General features: G+C 47.0%; 2 protein-coding genes and 1 pseudogene across 6 annotated transcripts in view; all 3 read left to right on the top strand.

Annotated features, from left to right (window-relative positions):
* The window catches only part of Nprl2 (Nitrogen permease regulator-like 2), a 67,354-nt gene that overhangs the window by 8,835 nt on the left and 40,385 nt on the right, over window positions 1-18,134 (top strand). For all 5 annotated transcript variants that reach the window (XR_011895886.1, XM_050180457.3, XM_050180456.3 and 2 more), the window contains exon 5: window positions 11,454-11,590. Coding sequence is in view for 4 of the 5 variants with exons in the window: in XM_050180457.3 (XP_050036414.1) it covers window positions 11,454-11,590 (137 nt within the window). In the remaining variant the exon portion in view is untranslated. The remainder of the gene's footprint in view (window positions 1-11,453; window positions 11,591-18,134) is intronic.
* On the top strand, window positions 65-3,001 carry LOC129385262 (uncharacterized). The gene has a single exon (XM_055071650.2). The coding sequence runs from the start codon at window positions 1,322-1,324 to the stop codon at window positions 2,522-2,524; it is 1,203 nt and encodes a 400-aa protein (XP_054927625.2). The 5' UTR covers window positions 65-1,321; the 3' UTR covers window positions 2,525-3,001.
* On the top strand, window positions 9,852-10,027 carry LOC126533339 (U2 spliceosomal RNA; annotated as a pseudogene).

The raw sequence follows: 18,134 nt of genomic DNA, 5'->3' as shown, positions 1-18,134 counted from the left end.
GGACATTTCTTCGCGTGTGGACCATAAGTTTAAGGTTGGTGTGCCATTTTGCCAAACCAACTTATATAATTATTCTTTAATTCCCAAAACCAGCAGTGCAGAATGGAACCACCTTCCTGCATGTATCGCTGCCATTATCGACACTAAGTTCAGGATTGCCATTGAAGATTACTTATTTTGTTAACTTGAATTTTCATAAATTGTATTATTGCACACTTCTAGAAAAACTGGCCACCCTGTGTACGCAACGCCTCATGACTTCGAGTGTACCGGAATCTTGGAAGAACGCTAACGTAATCCTAATGCATAAAAAAGGGGACGCCAAGGACTTGAAAAATTATAGACCGATCAGCTTACTGTCCGTTGCCTACAAAGTATTTACTAAGGTAATTGCAAATAGAATCCGGAACACGTTAGACAACCAAAGGACCAGGCAGGATTTCATAAAGGCTACTCAACTATAGACCATATTCACACAATAAATCAGGTGATAGAGAAATGTGCGGAATATAACCAACCCTTATATATATAGCTTTCATTGATTACGAAAAAGCGTTTGATTCAGTCGAAACCTCAGCAGTCATGGATGCATTACGGAATCAGGGTGGAGATGAGCTGTATGTAAAAATACTGAAAGATATCTGTAGCGGCTCCACAGCCACCGAAGTCCTCCATAAAGATAGCAACAAAATCCCGATAAAGAAAGGCGTCAGGCAGGGAGATACGATCTCTCCGATGCTATTCACATCGTGTTTGCAGGAGATATTCAGAGACCTGGATTGGGAAGAATTGGGGGTAAGAGTTAATGGAGAATACCTTAGTAACTTGCGATTCGCTGATGATATTGCCTTGCTTAGTAACTCAGGGGACCAACTGCAATACATGCTCACTGACCTGGAGAGGCAAAGCCGAAGGGTGGGTCTAAAAATTAATCTGCAGAAAACTAAAGTAATGTTTAACAGTCTCGGAAGGGAACAGCAGTTTACAATAGGTAGTGAGGCACTGGAAGTGGTAAGGGAATACATCTACTTAGGGCAGGTAGTGACTGCGGATCCGGATCATGAGACTGAAATAATCAGAAGAATAAGAATGGCCTGGGGTGCGTTTGGCAGGCATTTTCAGATCATGAACAGCAGGTTGCCATTATCACTCAAGAGAAAAGTGTATAACAGCTGTGTCTTACCAGTACTCACGTACGGGGCAGAAACCTGGAGGCTTACTAAGAGGGTTCTACATAAATTGAGGACGACGCAACGGGCTATGGAAAGAAGAAAGAAGTGGGCCCGGCTGCTGTGCTTCAACACAGCACGTTAATCCGCTGATGTTCTACATGCAAGTGTCACTTCCCACGATGATCCACGTTCTGTTCCCTGCCCTGGCTATGGTTTTTCTAGACTTACCCCAACCGCATCCTGCCTGGCATGTCGACTACGACACAACTGTTTTCTACCACCCAATGAATGCCAGCATCACTCCCACACCGTTGACACCGTTCTTGTGTCCGGCAGCGCCACTGTTCCCGGCAGCGTCACTCGACTTGCGGCCGGAATACCTATCGCCACCAACATCAATTCGCCCATCAGTTATAAAAGAGCAGGCGCGCACGGAGGCGTTTTGTGGGCCCGGCTGCTGTGCTTCAACACAGCACGTTAATCCGCTGATGTTCTACATGCAGGTTAGTAAATCATACAGTCTTTTCACGAAGCGTTCAAGTAATTACTTTCTACTGCAGCTGCCGGGCCCACATTGCTGCCTTTCCATTGTTGTTCAGTGTTGTGATGTTATTCGCTCTTTATTGTTGCTGGCGGGTGGCATCGAAACTAACCCTGGACCCGATAGTCAAGCCGTACTAAAAGAACTTAAGAGCCTATCCGCAGGTCAATCGCAACTGATCACCGAGATTCAAGGCCTCAAGTCTCAGTTACTAACAACTGACAAAGCAATATCCGATCTGAGTGTGCGCATGACGAACCTGGAGACCCACTACCAAAACCTAATCCCCTTGCGTTCTGATATAGAAAGCGTGAAGAATGATGCTGCCCGTGCAGCACACACAATGCACAGGCTGGAAGCGCGTCTTGATGATGCCGAGAATCATTCTCAGCGCAACAATCTAATTTTTTATGGTATTGATGAATCTTCAGGGTCAGAGTCGTTCGCACAATCGGAGCATATAATCATTGACCACTGTCGCAAACATATGAGCATCACGCTTGACCCAAAAGAAATCGAGCGCGCGCACCGCTTGGGCAATCGTGCAGCTAATCGTAACCGCCCCATAATAGTGAAGTTCACCTTTCATAAAACAAAAAATCTTGTTCTTTCTAACGGCCGTAAATTTAAGGGAACCAGCTTCAGCGTTGGCGAGGATTTTACGCGTCCTGTTCAATTGGCCCGCAGACACCTTCTTTCATACGCAAAAAGCAAATCGGCATCTTACTCCCTGCGCTTTAAAACTCTGTTTATGGGTAATAAGCGCTATGTTTTCGACGACCGCACACAGAGTGTGAAAGAATTGCAATAGCAGCCAACTCGACGCGGGAAACGCCCTACGGTATCGACACGAGCTAACCTCTACTTTTCCGTAATCTTTGCCAACGCACGCAGCTTCCTCCCTAAACGCGATATTCTGTCTGACCTCGTGTTGTCGTCTAACAGTAATTTGCTGATAATAACTGAAACCTGGCTGACTGACGATATTACCGATACTGAGGTTCTTGCTGACTTGCCGAATTTCTGCCTTTTCCGGAAAGACCGCGAAATCTCACGAGGTGGTGGTGTGCTAATCGCCGCGCATCACCATCTATCGTGCACGCTTGCAACCATTGAGACTGACTTGGAAATAATATGGCTAATCTGCCGCGCTTCACCACAGACTGTTCTCTTGGGCGTTTGTTACAGACCACCACATAACACTCCTGATTTTTTGCATAAGCTTAATAACAGCTTGAGCAAACTTAGTGAAAAACACCCTAACGCAGAAATCCTGCTTTTCGGCGACTTTAATTTTCCGCAAATCAACTGGACAAACAATAGTGCTTTAATCATAGGCAATGAAGCTGCTAAAGAATTTGTTAATGTGTGTCTTACTTTCAGTCTAACTCAACTTGTGCTAGAGCCTACGCGGGTTACAAAAGACACATCTAATGTACTAGACCTTATACTAAGCAGCCATCCTGACAGTCTATCATCCATAACTTACCTCCGTGAGGTAAGTGATCATAAAGTAATCCATGCCACCTTCACCTTTCAACCCATGCGACAACGAAAATCCAACAAAACTATATGCCTATATGATAAAGGGAACTACGAAGTTATTAATTACGAGTTAGGTGACTTCTTTTCAACTTTTGAGACATTATTCCGTATGCACTCGCCTCAAGAAAACTGGACACTATTTAAAAATAAAATTAATGAACTCGTAAACAAACATATACCAAGAATAACTATGCACACTAATCAAAATAAGCCATGGTTCACCAGAGCTTTAAAGAAGCTTGAAAACCAAAAGAAACGTCGCTTCCGACTAGCCACGCGACTTGGAAGCACCGAGGCTTGGTCAAAGTACTACACGGCAGAGAACGCCTACCTGAGTGCCCTTCGCACTGCTAAAGAATCTTTTTATAACGTCGACCTGCCCCAGCTACTTACTCTAAATCCTCGGCAGTTCTGGCGCATTTTAAATCCCCAAGAAGCACGTACCATCAGTGTGACCAATGCAGCAGGCGACACCGCCACGGACGCCGAGTGCGCTGATATATTCAACACAGCATTTTTTTCCGTGTTTACAAAAGAAACTACCACTCCAGACTTTCCACTACCTACTAACATAACATCACATATGCCACCCATTGTATTTTCGGTAGATGGTATACTATCAATCATTGAAAAAAACTGATTATGTACTTCTTCTGGTGTAGACGAAATTAACTCAAAGATCCTAATGAATACTAAGCATATATCCACGGCATGTTTCACTCTGTTGTTCACGCAATCATTGCCTACAGGTACTTTACCGGATGATTGGAAAGTGGGAAAGGTCGTTCCAGTATTCACAGCAGGTAACAAAGACTCCCCCTTAAACTACCGCCCCATTTCATTAACTAGTGTTCCTTGCAAAATCATGGAACATGTCATATACTTGCATATCATCAACTTTTTAGACTCGGCAAACTTCTTTCATCCTTCACAACATGGTTTTCGTAAAGGGCTTTCATGTGAAACACAACTAGCTATCTTCCTTAATGATCTCCACGTTAATCTTGATAACAACGTTCAAACCGATGCAATCTTTCTAGACTACTCTAAAGCTTTTGACACAGTGCCTCATAACCGCTTGCTACTAAAATTATCTAGATTGAACTTGGATCCTCTTGTAGTACAATGGATAAAAGAATTCCTTACTAATCGTTCCCAGTTCGTCTTTGTCAATAACGTCTCCTCCGAACCCCTCCCTGTCACTTCAGGTGTCCCTCAAGGCTCAGTCTTAGTCCGCTTCTTTTCCTAATACATGTATACATTAATGATCTTCCGCTGCATGTATCTTGTCCTATTCGTATGTTTGCTGATGACTGTGTGATTTATCGTACTGTGACTAACATCTCTGACCAAGCATCTCTCCAGAATGACCTTAATAACGTGCAGGACTGGTGCAACCGTTGGCAAAGGGCCTTGAACCCTAACAAGTGCAAATTTATTTCAATTTCCCGCCGTCGTGATCCTTATCTGTCTACTTACACAATTGCAAACGTCCCAGTAGAATCAGTTTTAACCTATAAGTACTTAGGCGTAACTCTGTCCCACGACCTTTCCTGGAATGCGCATGCGACTAACGTAATCTCGTCAGCAAACAAGTCCCTTGGGTTCATGAGGCGTCATCTTCGCCATGCTCCACAACACATCAAACTACTCGCATACAAATCATTTGTCAGACCACAACTGGAATATGCCGCCGCCATCTGGAACCCTCATCAAACATATATCATCAATGCACTCGAGTCAGTTCAGAATCGTGCGACTAGATTCATCCATTCTTCATATTCATATAACATCAGCATTTCACACTTAAAGGCACAATCTAGCTTGGCATCTCTTGCTTTTCGTCGTCGCATCACCATGCTCTCTCTTTATCACAAATTTTTTTACAGCTCACTAAGCCGCCCGCCTTACGTCACGCCATCATCTTCACGCATGTCACAGCGCACCAGCCATCAACTCCAGGTTTCTCGTCCTCGAACACGAACTGTCACTTTTCAATCATCATTTTTTCCTCGAGCTGCCAAGGACTGGAACGACCTACCCATTAATGTCGCTGCCATCACATGTCATTCACAATTTCTAGAAACTGTTGAAACCTGTATTTCAATGTAACACCTGCCTTTTCTTGTGTTCACATGTTAACCACCCCTTATGTAATACCCCGAATGGGGTCTTTAAGGTAATAAAATGAAATGAAATGATGGATGTAACGTTAAGGGATAAGAATAGAGCAGATTGGGTGAGGGAACAAATGCGAGTTAATGACATCTTAGTTAAAATCAGGAAAAAGAAATGGACATGGGCAGGACATGTGATGAGGAGGGATGATAACCGATGGTCATTAAGGGTTACGGACAGGATTCCAAGGGAAGGGAAGCGTAGCAGAGGGCGACAGAAAGTTAGGTGGGCATATGAGATTAAGAAGTTTGCAGGGACAACATGGCCACAATTAGTATATAACCGGAGTAGTTGGAGAAGTATGGGAGAGGCCTTTGCCGTGCAATGGGTGTAACCAGGCTTGTCTCCAGCCTGCTTCTTGCCTACCTTGGCATTGAAGTCGCCCATTAGTATAGTGTATTTTGTTTTCACTCTACCCATCGTGGATTTGACGTCTTCAAAGAAGCTTTCGACTTCTTGGTCATCATGACTGTATGTAGGGGCGTATACCTGCACGACCTTCAATTTGTACCTCTTATTAAGTTTCACAACAGGACCTGCCACCCTCTCGGTAACCCTATAGAATTCCTGTATGTTACTAGCTATATTCTTATTAATCAGAAATCTGACTCTTAGTTCTCGTCTCTCCGCTAAGCCCTGGTAGCACAGGATGTGCCCGCTTTATAGCACTGTATATGCTTCATTTATCTTCCCAACTTCACTGAGCCCTATCATATCCTATTTACTGCCTTTTAATTCCTCCAAAAGCACTGCTAGACTCGCCTCACTAGATAACATTCTAGCGTTAAACGTTGCCAGGTTCAGATTCCAACGGTGGCCTGTCCGGAACCAGGGATTCTTATCACCCTCTGCTGCGTCACAGGTCTGAGCACCGCCGTGGTCAGTTGCTTCGCAGCTGCTGGGGACTGAGGGCCGGGGTTTGATAGGATATAAGCAAGCCCAATTAATGCTCACGGATCTATGGAAAATACAATTTATGCTTTCATGTTGAAAAAGAAGTATGTTTGTGTATTCAAACATGGCAAAGAAGTTGCAAGCCGATATACACTCCAATTGAGTAACAGAGGTCAGCAAGGGAAGCCTCAGCCTAGAGCGAACGTTTCACGAAGCAAACATAACTGTGGCGGCCGTGACGAAGACAAGTTCCCATGCTGAGGCTTCCCTTGCTCATCCACTGCTGATTGGCTGATGGTTAGTCCAAACTTACTCCGAGTTTATTTCAAAAACTTTTTGGGAACACTGTGCACAGTTTTGTCATCTGCTGTTTAAGAGAAAGAAAAATTGTTTTCAGTGATTTGTCTGTTGAAAAGTGTGGAGGAGGTCTGTTGTGTGAACTTACCTTTTCTAGCTATCTCTTATGGTACAGGGCTAGCCTAGTTATTGATTTTATGCAAACTGTATATGAACCATTTGTAATTAACAAGCGTAAACTAATGCACGTATCCAGATATAATTCTAATCCTAGCACTTGCGATCTTAACAACGCTCCCTTGGATCTTGTCATATCATATAAATATCTCGGAGTACACATTACAAATAACTTAAATTGGACCATTAATATAGAGTATGTCATTAACAATGCTAATCAAATGCTCGTGTACTTAGGGTGCAACTTCCCCATACCATCATCTACTTGAAAACTACAGCTTTACAAGACTAGTACGCTCAAAACTTGAACGTGCATCTGCAATATGCGATCCCAGTTGTGTTAATCTTATTACTCCGCTTGAACTAGTACAAAATAACTCTACTCGTTTTATTCTTTCTATATATAACTGTAGTGCAAGTGTAACCTCAATGAAAACTAACCTAGCACTCAGTCCACTAGCTAACCGCTGCAACATTGCCCACCTTTCTCTATTTCATAATATATTCCATCACACTACACTTCAGGACGACTACATACTCGGTACATTTCAAACTGCGTCGATAATCGCAGTAAGGTAGGAATTGATTCATGTTTCACTGTTACGAACAGCCAGTGGGGTAGTGACCTTCTAGCCTCCCCTAGTCCACTGCGACAAATCACTTTGTTAAGCTGACAATGCGTCCCCCGCGGACAGACTACCGGTGCCTGCAAGGCAAGACACGTTTGGCGAGCCGAGTATTGTTAGCTGGTTCCCTGTCACCTTCATGGACCAATGGGAGCAAGAAAACTCCCAGAAAAGGCTGTTCTACGGCATTTCCTCACGGACTCCGGTAACCGCCACGGTCGTTTGACAAACGCACCTGCTAAATGCGGGGGTCATCCCAGGAAACAAGACGCGCCAGCCTGAGTCAAGCGTGACAACACCTGTCTACGAAGCCCCCCTCCTTTCTGTGTGTCCAGTGAAACGAAGGTGCGGGAGTGAGTGTGCGAACCTTCGCCCGCATCACAGGTCCTTCAACAACTTTGGACACTCCGATTGTACGGCAGTCTCCCTGGTCTAGGGATCTAGGCAGGACAGAGGAAGTCTTACGCAGCCGTTTTTGGCTCCTCTGTGTGCTTCACTTCAGTCATGCTAGACTGATGAGATGTAGCATTCTCCACTCTTCATGTAGATATTGTAAATAAACCCAGTACTCCTTGCTCTCGATGAGAACACATTCCTACCTTCAACAGCGTCCTTAGCGTGGATGAGTCGGACGATGGCATGGGCCAGTTACACCTTTTTACATGGCCAACCCCAACTCTTACAACACAGTCTTCCTCTCAATCTTTCATCCCCCGTACATCTCAGGAATGGAGCCACATTCCTTCAAGTATCGTAGCCATCACCGATAACAAACCTTTTGCAAAACATTAGCAAACATTGTACAATCAGGAAAATTATTATAGTGTTACCATAACTCACTGCACTTGTTTGCGTGCTTTACTCTACTACTTTGTAACCACTCCCCTCTTTAATGCCACATGGCCCGGAGGCTATTTTAAGTTTAAGAAATAAAATAATATCAAGAGTGACGGCCACAGTTACAGTCAACATGAAGTTATCATTTTCTCATTTGCATTGAGCACTTTTGATCATTTTAAAATTCCTTGAATTATCATGTAACAAATTCGTATTGTTGTGAGGGAGCATGTGATACCTGGTAGTAATGCCCATTAAGCTGATTTGCAAGAGCAGATGACAGAATTTGTGCATTAGCAAGTACGAGCTTGCTACATTGTTTCTGTTCTGGTCAAGCTTGAGATTCATGTATGACCAAGAATAATGCACAATACGTGCTATGACAGGAAAGCACACACACAACATTGTTTTGCATGCACATTTCATTAAATGGTGTCTTTGTGTGGGCTGTGCCTAGTCAAGCCTTGATTAGATGACAATTGTTTCTGCCAGATACTAGTAATGAACAAAGTTTCAAGTGCATTTACTATAACTATCACTGGAAGTACGTTCATTTGTCACTAATGCGCAGTGAACTTCTCATAGTGTATCATTTATGCAGAAACGGCCAAAAAGATTGATTATTTATGCCGTATTCCAGGTTAGGAATCTTAGCAATGTGGCAAAATAACAGGAGCCTCGTTTGAATTGCCTTTGAAGAGCAATAACCTTATAATAAATATTATTTTCCGCTTGCAAGCAATGACTACACGAATATATTTTATCCGCCTTGCACACAAAGCAATTCAAAGTTGAAAATGTGAAGCAGTGCTTTTTTACTCTACGGTGCACACCCAGAGGCTCCAAGGTTAATCCGCTTTCGTGGGTAGCCTCCAAACAGGCTGTGCTTGGTGCCAGAGTTGGATTTTCGTGCTAGCTAGCAAATTTTTTTTTTTTTTTCAAGCAACACGTTATATGCGGCCAGACGTGGCAGATAACTAATGATGGAAGCCGTGCAGCTGTTATACCAGTGAAACGTCACAGCCGATAACATTCACCGTCTTGAAACACATTTGCTTGGTGGCGGCTATCGAATGTTGGATGCATAAACTGGCTCAGATATTATTACTGTTATCTCATTAAAATCAACCTGTGTGATGGCGCTCAAACGAAACAACCACCTCGTTCACAAATATTACCGCCGTACAATTTGAATCAATAAACGCCCTTGTCTGCAATCGATACCAATGAGCTGCTGCTTATCAAATGTCAGTGAGGTCTTAAAATTTTTATTCAAGTAATAAAGCACATACTTTAATATCTGTTAATAAAAAATTCATGAGCCATTCCACTCTGTGAAGGTGAATGACCAGCAAAGCTGTTTAGCATACGACACAGAGGTGACACAGAATTTTGAACGTAGGTACGGACTCATTTACAGTGATTTTTATATACATTCGCTGGACGGAACCGCTGCCCCGATGAGCCAGAGAAAACCAGACACGCATGTCGTCTCAAAGGGACCGCCACCTCGGGAGAGCGGAAAGAAAGGAGATGCACAAGCGCTTGGAATGCCGACACAGAGAGAGTGGTGCAAACGTAGACATGGCCGATTCAGGTCAAAGTGTAGTATCTGTACTTATCAGCCTAATATCTGATATGGGTTGTATTTGGACCAAAGGTATTACATTTTTGCAAGTTGACGGAGTGCTTGAAGCTTGCTTCACCTGAGCCGCGGCTCGGCCCGGTATTGCACTATCTTCGGGATCGGCCCACAGTGTTTTGGTCCACGGACATCGATCCACTGGAAACTAGCTATATACAGCTTTGCTGTAAAACAATGAACTCCTTATTTTGCAAAAAATGACGAGGTAACTGTGTTAGTGAGTTATTATGTGCACATATATAGATAAAATATTTAGCCACGTTAAGCGCCGCCTAGCAGAAAAATATACCAATTAAATTATGTGGCCACATTACAGTAGCTCCACTTACGCAGCTCATGCTGAAACGTGCTGCGGTTGGTTTTTCGCCTTCTGTGGTGAACGCTGGAACTTGAGTGTGTACGGGGCTTGTGCAAAGTTCATTGTCATGTATGCAACATGATCTGCGTGCTTCTCGGTGGCTAATCGGCCTGATTATGCAATACGTGCTGCTTTTTTTGCCGTTCCCTCTGTCCGGTGTCGGGTTATTATTTAGATCGGTCCTGTCGACCTGGACAAACCTTGTACTGACAGAGGCAGTCCTGGCTTGCGTGGCGCCGTTCTGTGAATTGCTGTGTGCACTATCCCCGCCGGCGTAATCCTGGCCTCCGGCCGACTTCGGAGAGCGCTCACAGCGACAGTTCGCTACCACGTCAGCTGGGGGTGGCGGCCCATCCGTGGTGTGCTCGGCGCTCCTTTTGTGCCGAAAACAGTGAAACGCTCGCTTGGGTGTCATCGAGCACTAAGGGCTGCGCGATGCGCACTACATGTGGTATTCCGGGGGTCTCTACGCCAAATATATCGATTCGAAAAAATATAATTGTAGATGTACAATTTGCAAATCGAATTATTCAGATGTTCACAATTCGATTCTGGAATATTTATTATTCGCAAGCCCCCCTCCCTTCCCCGAAAAAGTTTCCTTCTCCAATTTACCTTTCCAATAATGTTTTTGCGTGGTCATGCTTTATATGATCATCAGAACCATACTTCTCGCCAAAAAAAAAAAAAGAAAAAGAAAGGTGTTTTCTGCAATTTTTTCTTTTCATTTATTCCCATCCTTAAAGGGTTATAACCTGACAATCTGTATGCTTACAAAACACTGTATCAGCCTATGGCTGTTGTCATCGTACCCCACAACTTAATCTGACCTGTGCACACACAATGTTAGCACTGTTTCATTTGGTCATTGGATTGCATAGTTTTGCGTAGGTTCCAGCGTTCACAACTTTACTCATGTCAGTGTTGCCTCAGTTTGGCACAGTATTGTTTATTAATACTCAACTCGGGGCAGCTGCATCATTGTCATCGCAGCACAGTGGGAGACTGCATTTCCAGACCCTTTGAAGCTGATTGATAACTTGTCCATGCTTATTGGACCATGGGCAGCACTGAGAATGTAGTAGTGTAATATAAACAGAGTGAGGATAGTGTATGACAAGAAAGTAGTCTCTTTTTGGTCTCAGCATTGTGATGTGCTGTGGTGTGCCTTGCTTTTTTTCAGACGAGTCTACCACAATTTACCTCAAAGTGACAACAGTGCACGAAGCGCCTCGGTTGGTGTCAGACCATGACGTACCAATCTTTACAGCCAGTCGCCCTGCATGCACGCCATCTCAGTGGGACCTCACCACGCAACAAGTAAATCAAGCTAGCTTGGGGGCATCACCTGTCTGTTACATAGAATTGCTAGCTTGGGTGACATGTTGAATGTCAGTGAGCTTTTAGCATTGCCGGGAAGTAAAAATGAAATTGTGTACACAGTGCATTGGTAGGAAAGGGACTGCTCAGCATAAAGCCACAGGTTTGTTCCGCATTTTGACGAGGGTGAAGTACAAAAATGCTCATGTATGTTCAGTGCTTACAAGTAAGGAGCAGCCCGGCTTCCCCCCTCGCTAGGTAAACTGTAGCACGCTTTCGACAAGCACTTGAGGTGATTTTATTACCAGTAGTGCCTTGTGTGGGGCAATTCTAAGTTTCAAATTTTTTTATTTCGTTATGATATTCGGTTGATGTGACATGAGCAAAAGCAGGTATTGTGCATGGATTTTTCCTAGGCAATGCACATGATGGCCAGCATTTAACTACAATTCGTGGTGCAGCGTACCGTTTCATGAGCCACTTGAGCGTGAAGCTACCTGCTCGTGAATTAGTGAAGGTTCAGTCACCTTGGTTTCTTTAGATTACCAGTTAATTTTCATATGTTTAGTTGTGCATTACGAGTGATGTATTATACCAAAGACGCATGCACCTTGTCCACTTTTGTGTGTGTGTGTATATATATCTATATATATGTAAGAAGAAGAAAGGGGGTTAACTGAGGGGCCCTATTTTTATTAATCATATTGCAACGGGGGTGTTCACCTAGCAAAAGGGTCACTAGTTATAGGTTGTAGCGCTAGGCTTAAAACAGGTCGGCGCTATATCGTAACAGGGAAGCAAGCACTTCTCGTCGTCTTCTTCTTTTGCACAAGCACACCAGCACCATGCCCACTGCCCAGTGCCTTCAGTACAATCACTCCCCACCGAAAGAGTAGCCATCCTGGCGACCTAAGGACACGGGAACACAGGGGGGTCATGGCACTGCTTGAGCCGGGAGACGTGGACAATTTCCTGGCCCCGACGACGCTGGTCGGAAGGCGTTTCAATTGGCTCGATGAGGTAGTTGACCGCGGATGTTTGTTTCAGTACCCGATAAGGACCGTGGTACTTGGAGAGCAGCTTGGAGGAAAGGCCTGGAGGAGTAGAGGGCACCCACAACCAGACCAGCGAGCCAGGCGTAAAGCACGTAGCCGTAGTGGATGAATCGTGGCGAAGCTTTTGGCGCCACTGGTCCTGGGATGTGAACGAACGAGCGAGCTGGCGACATTCTTCGGCGTAAGCAGCCGCTCTAGAAACAGTCGTCCACTCCGAGGCATCTGGCCGATAAGGTAGAATCGTGTCCATAGTGCACGAAGGTTCGTGTCCGTAAAGGAGAAAGAAAGGGGAGAACCCAGTGGTGCTTTGCGTGGCGGTATTGTAAGCGTAGGTGACGAAAGGTAGAATGCGATCCCAATTCGAGTGGTCAGATGAAGCATACATGGCCATCATGTCACCAAGGGTGCGGTTGAAACGTTCTGTCATCCCATTAGTTTGAGGATGATATGCCGTGGTAGTGCGGTGAATGACGCGACACTCCTTTAGCAATGCTGCAATGACGTCTGAGAGGAAAACGCGACCGCGGTCGCTCAGTAATTCGCGAGGTGCTCCATGGCGTAAAATCAGGTTGTGAAGGATAAAACTGGTGACGTCTTTTGCTGTGGCAGACGCTAGGGCTGAAGTTTCAGCGTACCGCGTGAGGTGGTCGATAGCAACAATAACCCAGCGGTTGCCGCTTGGAGTGTTGGGAAGCGGACCGTATAAGTCAATGCCGACGCGGTCGAACCCGCGCGCCGGGCATGGTAAAGGTTGTAAGGGGCCGGTGGCATGTTGAGGTGGCGTCTTGCGTCGTTGGCATAGGTGGCATGACCGGACATACTGGCGAACGAAACGGTACATACCGCGCCAGTAGTACCGAAGCTGGAGGCGAGAGTATGTCTTTAATACACCAGCGTGGCCGCATTGTGGGTCGTCGTGGAACGTGGCGCAGATGTCGGAGCGTAGGTGTCGGGGTATAACAAGCAACCACTTACGGCCGCTGGAATTGTAGTTGCGGCGGTACAGCAGGTTATCTCGAATGATGAAGTGCGTGGCTTGGCGACGAAGCGTCCGAGAGGTCGGTGCTGGCGATTTGCTGGACAGGAAGTCAATAAGCGAAGAGATCCATGGGTCTTTGCGCTGCTCTGACGGCATGTCGGAAATGTTGAGGGCGAAGGCACCGCAGGTAGAAATAGACGAGTGGACAGGACCAGAGGGCAGGGGTGACCGGGATAGAGCGTCTGCGTCTGAATGCTTTCGGCCTGAGCGATAAACAACGCGGATGTCGTACTCTTGTAGGCGCAATGCCCAACGGGCAAGCCGACCAGTTGGATCTTTTAGTGAAGATAACCAGCATAGGGCATGATGGTCGGTCACGATGTCAAATGGACGCCCGTACACATAAGGATGGAATTTGCCGATAGCCCAAATGATGGCCAGACATTCCTTCTCAGTAACCGAGTAGTTCGCCTCGGCTTTGGTAAGGGTGCGGCTGGCATACGCGACGACGTACTCTTCGAAGCCATCCTTGCGTTGTGCAAGAACAGCGCCGAGCCCGACACCACTAGCGTCCGTATGGATCTCAGTTGGAGCAGAGGGATCGAAGTGTCGCAGCACTGGAGGCGAGGTGAGAACGCGTCGGAGTTCTTGGAATGCTTCGTCGCACGCCGAGGACCAGGCTGATAGATCAGAACTGCCGGTGAGAAGCTGCGTCAAGGGGGCAATGATAGAGGCAAAGTTACGGATGAAGCGTCGGAAATATGAGCACAGGCCGATGAAGCTGCGAAGCTCTTTCATGGTGGTTGGTTTAGGGAACTCGGATACGGCGCTAAGTTTTGTGGGGTCCGGAAGGATACCGTCTTTTGACACTACATGGCCGAGAATAGTAAGCGTACGAGCGCCGAAGTGGCATTTCTTCAAATTTAGTTGCAGTCCTGCAGTGGAGAGGCACGCAAGTACTTGCTCGAGGCGGTTGAGGTGCGACGCAAAGTCGGTGGAAAAAACCACAATATCATCCAAATAGCAGAAACACGTTTTCCACTTCAGCCCTCGAAGAATGGCGTCCATCATTCGCTCGAAAGTGGCAGGCGCGTTGCAGAGGCCGAACGGCATGACAGTAAATTCATATAGCCCATCAGGCGTTACGAAGGCTGTCTTTTGACGATCGGCCTCTGCCATTGGCACTTGCCAGTAGCCGGAGCGCAAATCTAGCGAGGAAAAGAATTCCGCTCCCTGCAGACAGTCCAAGGCATCGTCGATGCGCGGCAGAGGATAGACATCCTTGCGCGTTATTCGGTTAAGGCGGCGATAGTCGACGCAGAACCGAATGGAGCCATCTTTTTTTTTAACGAGGACAACCGGAGATGCCCAGGGACTGTTAGAGGGCTGGATGATGCCACGCTCCAGCATGTCGTCAACGTGCTGGTCGATGATACGGCGTTCAGCAGCCGACACACGATACGGACGCTGGCGCAATGGTGTATGTGGACCGGTGTCGATACGGTGAACGACTGCGGACGCTCGGCCCAAGGATGGTTGGTCAATGTCAAATGAGGAACGAAAGCGTTGGAGGAGCTTGATAATTTCTGTGTGCTGCGCAGGTGTGAGTTCTGCGTCGATGGCACGAGCGAAGACGTCTACAGGGGCATCAGTCGCGGCGGGAGGAGTGACGGAACAAATCGGAAGTGATGCCGTATCACCAAACGTGGTGGCCAGGAGAACGCTATCGAAAGCTTCAGCGGTACCCAGGCACTCGCCGCGGAGTAGGGATGATGGGCAGGCGGACGGATTGCACACGTAAAGGGCAGCAGAACCGTCGCAAAAAGTGACGACAGCAAACGGAAGCAGAAAGTTCTGGCGGCGCGCACAAGTGGCCGATGGTGTAAACAGAACAGATGAGTTTGCAGCAGAGTTACATGACACAGGAACCAGAGCGGCGGAGAAAGGTGCGATATCGATGTCAGAGGCGGCAACAACTTTAGGAGAAGAATGGTCGTCAGGGTCGAAGCACGGCACTGATAATGTAAGTTCCGCACGAGCGCAGTCGATAAGTGCTTGGTTGACAGATAGGAAATTCCATCCAAGAATAACGTCGTGTGACGAACAAGATAAGACGACAAATTCTATAACATACATAACGTTTTGAATGACAACCCGGGCTGTGCACGACGCTGAAGGCTGAATGCGATGCGAGGTTGCCGTACGCAGAGAAAGAGAGGGAAGGGGAATGGTCACTTTGTTCAAATTGCGGCAAAGCTTCTCACTAATAATAGAAACGGCGGCTCCGGTGTCGATAAGTGCGTGTACGGTGACGCCATCTACGGAGAGCTCAATTTCGTTCGCCGGGTTAGAATGAGGCCTTGAAATGTTCGACGTAAACGCAGTTCTTGCCTCTGGAACTGCGACTGTTAGTTTTCCTCTCGGGCTGGGCTGGGTCGGCGAACCATCGGGGAAATGGATCGGCGACGTGGGGAAGGTGACCGACGGGCATCGAAAGGGAGGCGACTGTAAGATGAGTCCGGAGGAAGGCTAGATGGGTCCTGACGCGGAAGTCGAGCAGGCCTGTAGCTTGAGGCGCCCCCACTGTCAGGTAAACGGGGGCTGCGACGGCGGCAGAATCGTGCTACGTGGCCCGGAAGATGGCAGAAATAGCATATTGGCTGGTTGTCAGATGTACGCCACGGGTTGACGACAGGGGCTCCAGCGGCCGAGTAAGAGACGACCATCGGGCGTGAAGGTGGCGGCGGCACATGGAAGGTGCCAGTGGCCCGGTAGGCATCAGCAGCCGGAGGAGCGTAAGGCCGGGCGACAACGTCAGCGTACGTTAGCGGCCCAGCTGCAGGCTGCGGAGGAGGGGCAGATGGCAGCGCCGCGGCAACTTGGGTCTGAATGACGTGGCGAAGCGAAGGAGCCAAGGTTGTCGACGGCTCGGGTGTGCTGTTCGCCAGAGAGAGTTGGCGGGCAACTTCCTGACGGATAAACCGCTTTATCTCCGGCATTAAAGCAGAGATGTCGGCAGCGTCGCGGCCGAAATCCAACGGAGATAGATCCGTGGTGTCCTGCTGAGCAGCGCGTGTTGATGCACGCTGCTTGCGCAGCTTGTCGTACTGCTGACATAGCTGTATGACTTCGGCAATCGTCCGCGGACTCTTCGCGACGAGCATCTGGAAGGCATGGTCATCGATGCCTTTCATGACGTGCTTGATCTTGTCAGCTTCGTCCATAGATGAGTTCACACGCTTGCATAGCGAGAGGACGTCTTCAATATAACTGGTGAAGGTCTCGTCCTGGCGTTGAGCTCGACCACGCAAGCGTTGCTCAGCGCGAAGCCGGCGAACGGCGGGACGGCCGGAGACCTCTGCCAAAGTCGCCGTGAAAGCCGACCAGGTGGTAAAATCGGCTTCATGATTGCGGAACCATAGGTTTGCCATGTCAGTCAAGTAAAAGATGACATTTGTGAGCTTGGCGCGGTCGTCCCACTTATTATGGGCGCTTACACGGTCATATTCGGCGAGCCAGTCTTCCACGTCGTGGTCGTCTGTGCCGCTAAATATAGCCGGATCGCGCTGGCGGATCACGCCAGAACAGACGATGGTGGGGGGCACGGGAGCAGCAGCCTGGGACGGTCCTGGTTCATCCATTGGAACAGCTGGTGGTAGCGTTCGGCTGCGGAGTTCCAGGATGTAGAAGAGAAACCCAGCACCTCCACCAAATGCAACGGGGGTGTTCACCTAGCAAAAGGGTCACTAGTTATAGGTTGTAGCGCTAGGCTTAAAACAGGTCGGCGCTATATCGTAACAGGGAAGCAAGCACTTCTCGTCGTCGTCTTCTTTTGCACAAGCACACCAGCACCATGCCCACTGCCCAGTGCCTTCAGTACAATATCATGAGAAGCCAACAAACAAAGACACCAAGGAAAACATAGGTGAAATTACTTGTACTTACTAATTGTATTAAAAAAACATGATAAATTAATGACAATGAAAGTGGATGAAAAAACAACTTGTCGCAGGTGGGGAACGATCCCACGTCTACGCATTACGTGTGCGATGCTCTAATGCGAAGACGTGGGATTGTTCCCCATCTGCGGCAGGTTGTTTCTACATCCACTTTCATTGCCCGAAATCAGACCAGACAAGAAAAACTAAATTGTCAACATACATGCTTATTTTAACATACGTATAGTAATCGAATAACATGGTCATTACTGCTCAGGGTCATAGGCATTGACACTGACATTCTTTTTTGCCTGGTCATTTCTTCATATGGCTTCGCATCCTAATTTTCTGTCATAATAAAAATAAAGCTCAAAGCCTTCATATAAGGAGCATGTGTGCAAAATAAAGACACACCTTCAGCATGCAGCTGCATTATCGTCGTGTCTGTCAACACTACAAGACTAAATAAAATTCCAGAGGCCTTGCATTTGAACGCAGATGCAACGGAAAAAGTGCAGATTAAACTTTCACTTGTAAACAAGCGCTACTCCATCCGTACTGTGCAGCTTTCG

Source organism: Dermacentor andersoni, chromosome 7 (genome assembly GCF_023375885.2).
Source record: "Dermacentor andersoni chromosome 7, qqDerAnde1_hic_scaffold, whole genome shotgun sequence".
Taxonomy (NCBI): Eukaryota; Metazoa; Arthropoda; class Arachnida; order Ixodida; family Ixodidae; genus Dermacentor; species Dermacentor andersoni.
Note: the sequence above shows the minus strand (reverse complement) of the source record. Positions and strands in the feature narration are given on the sequence as shown.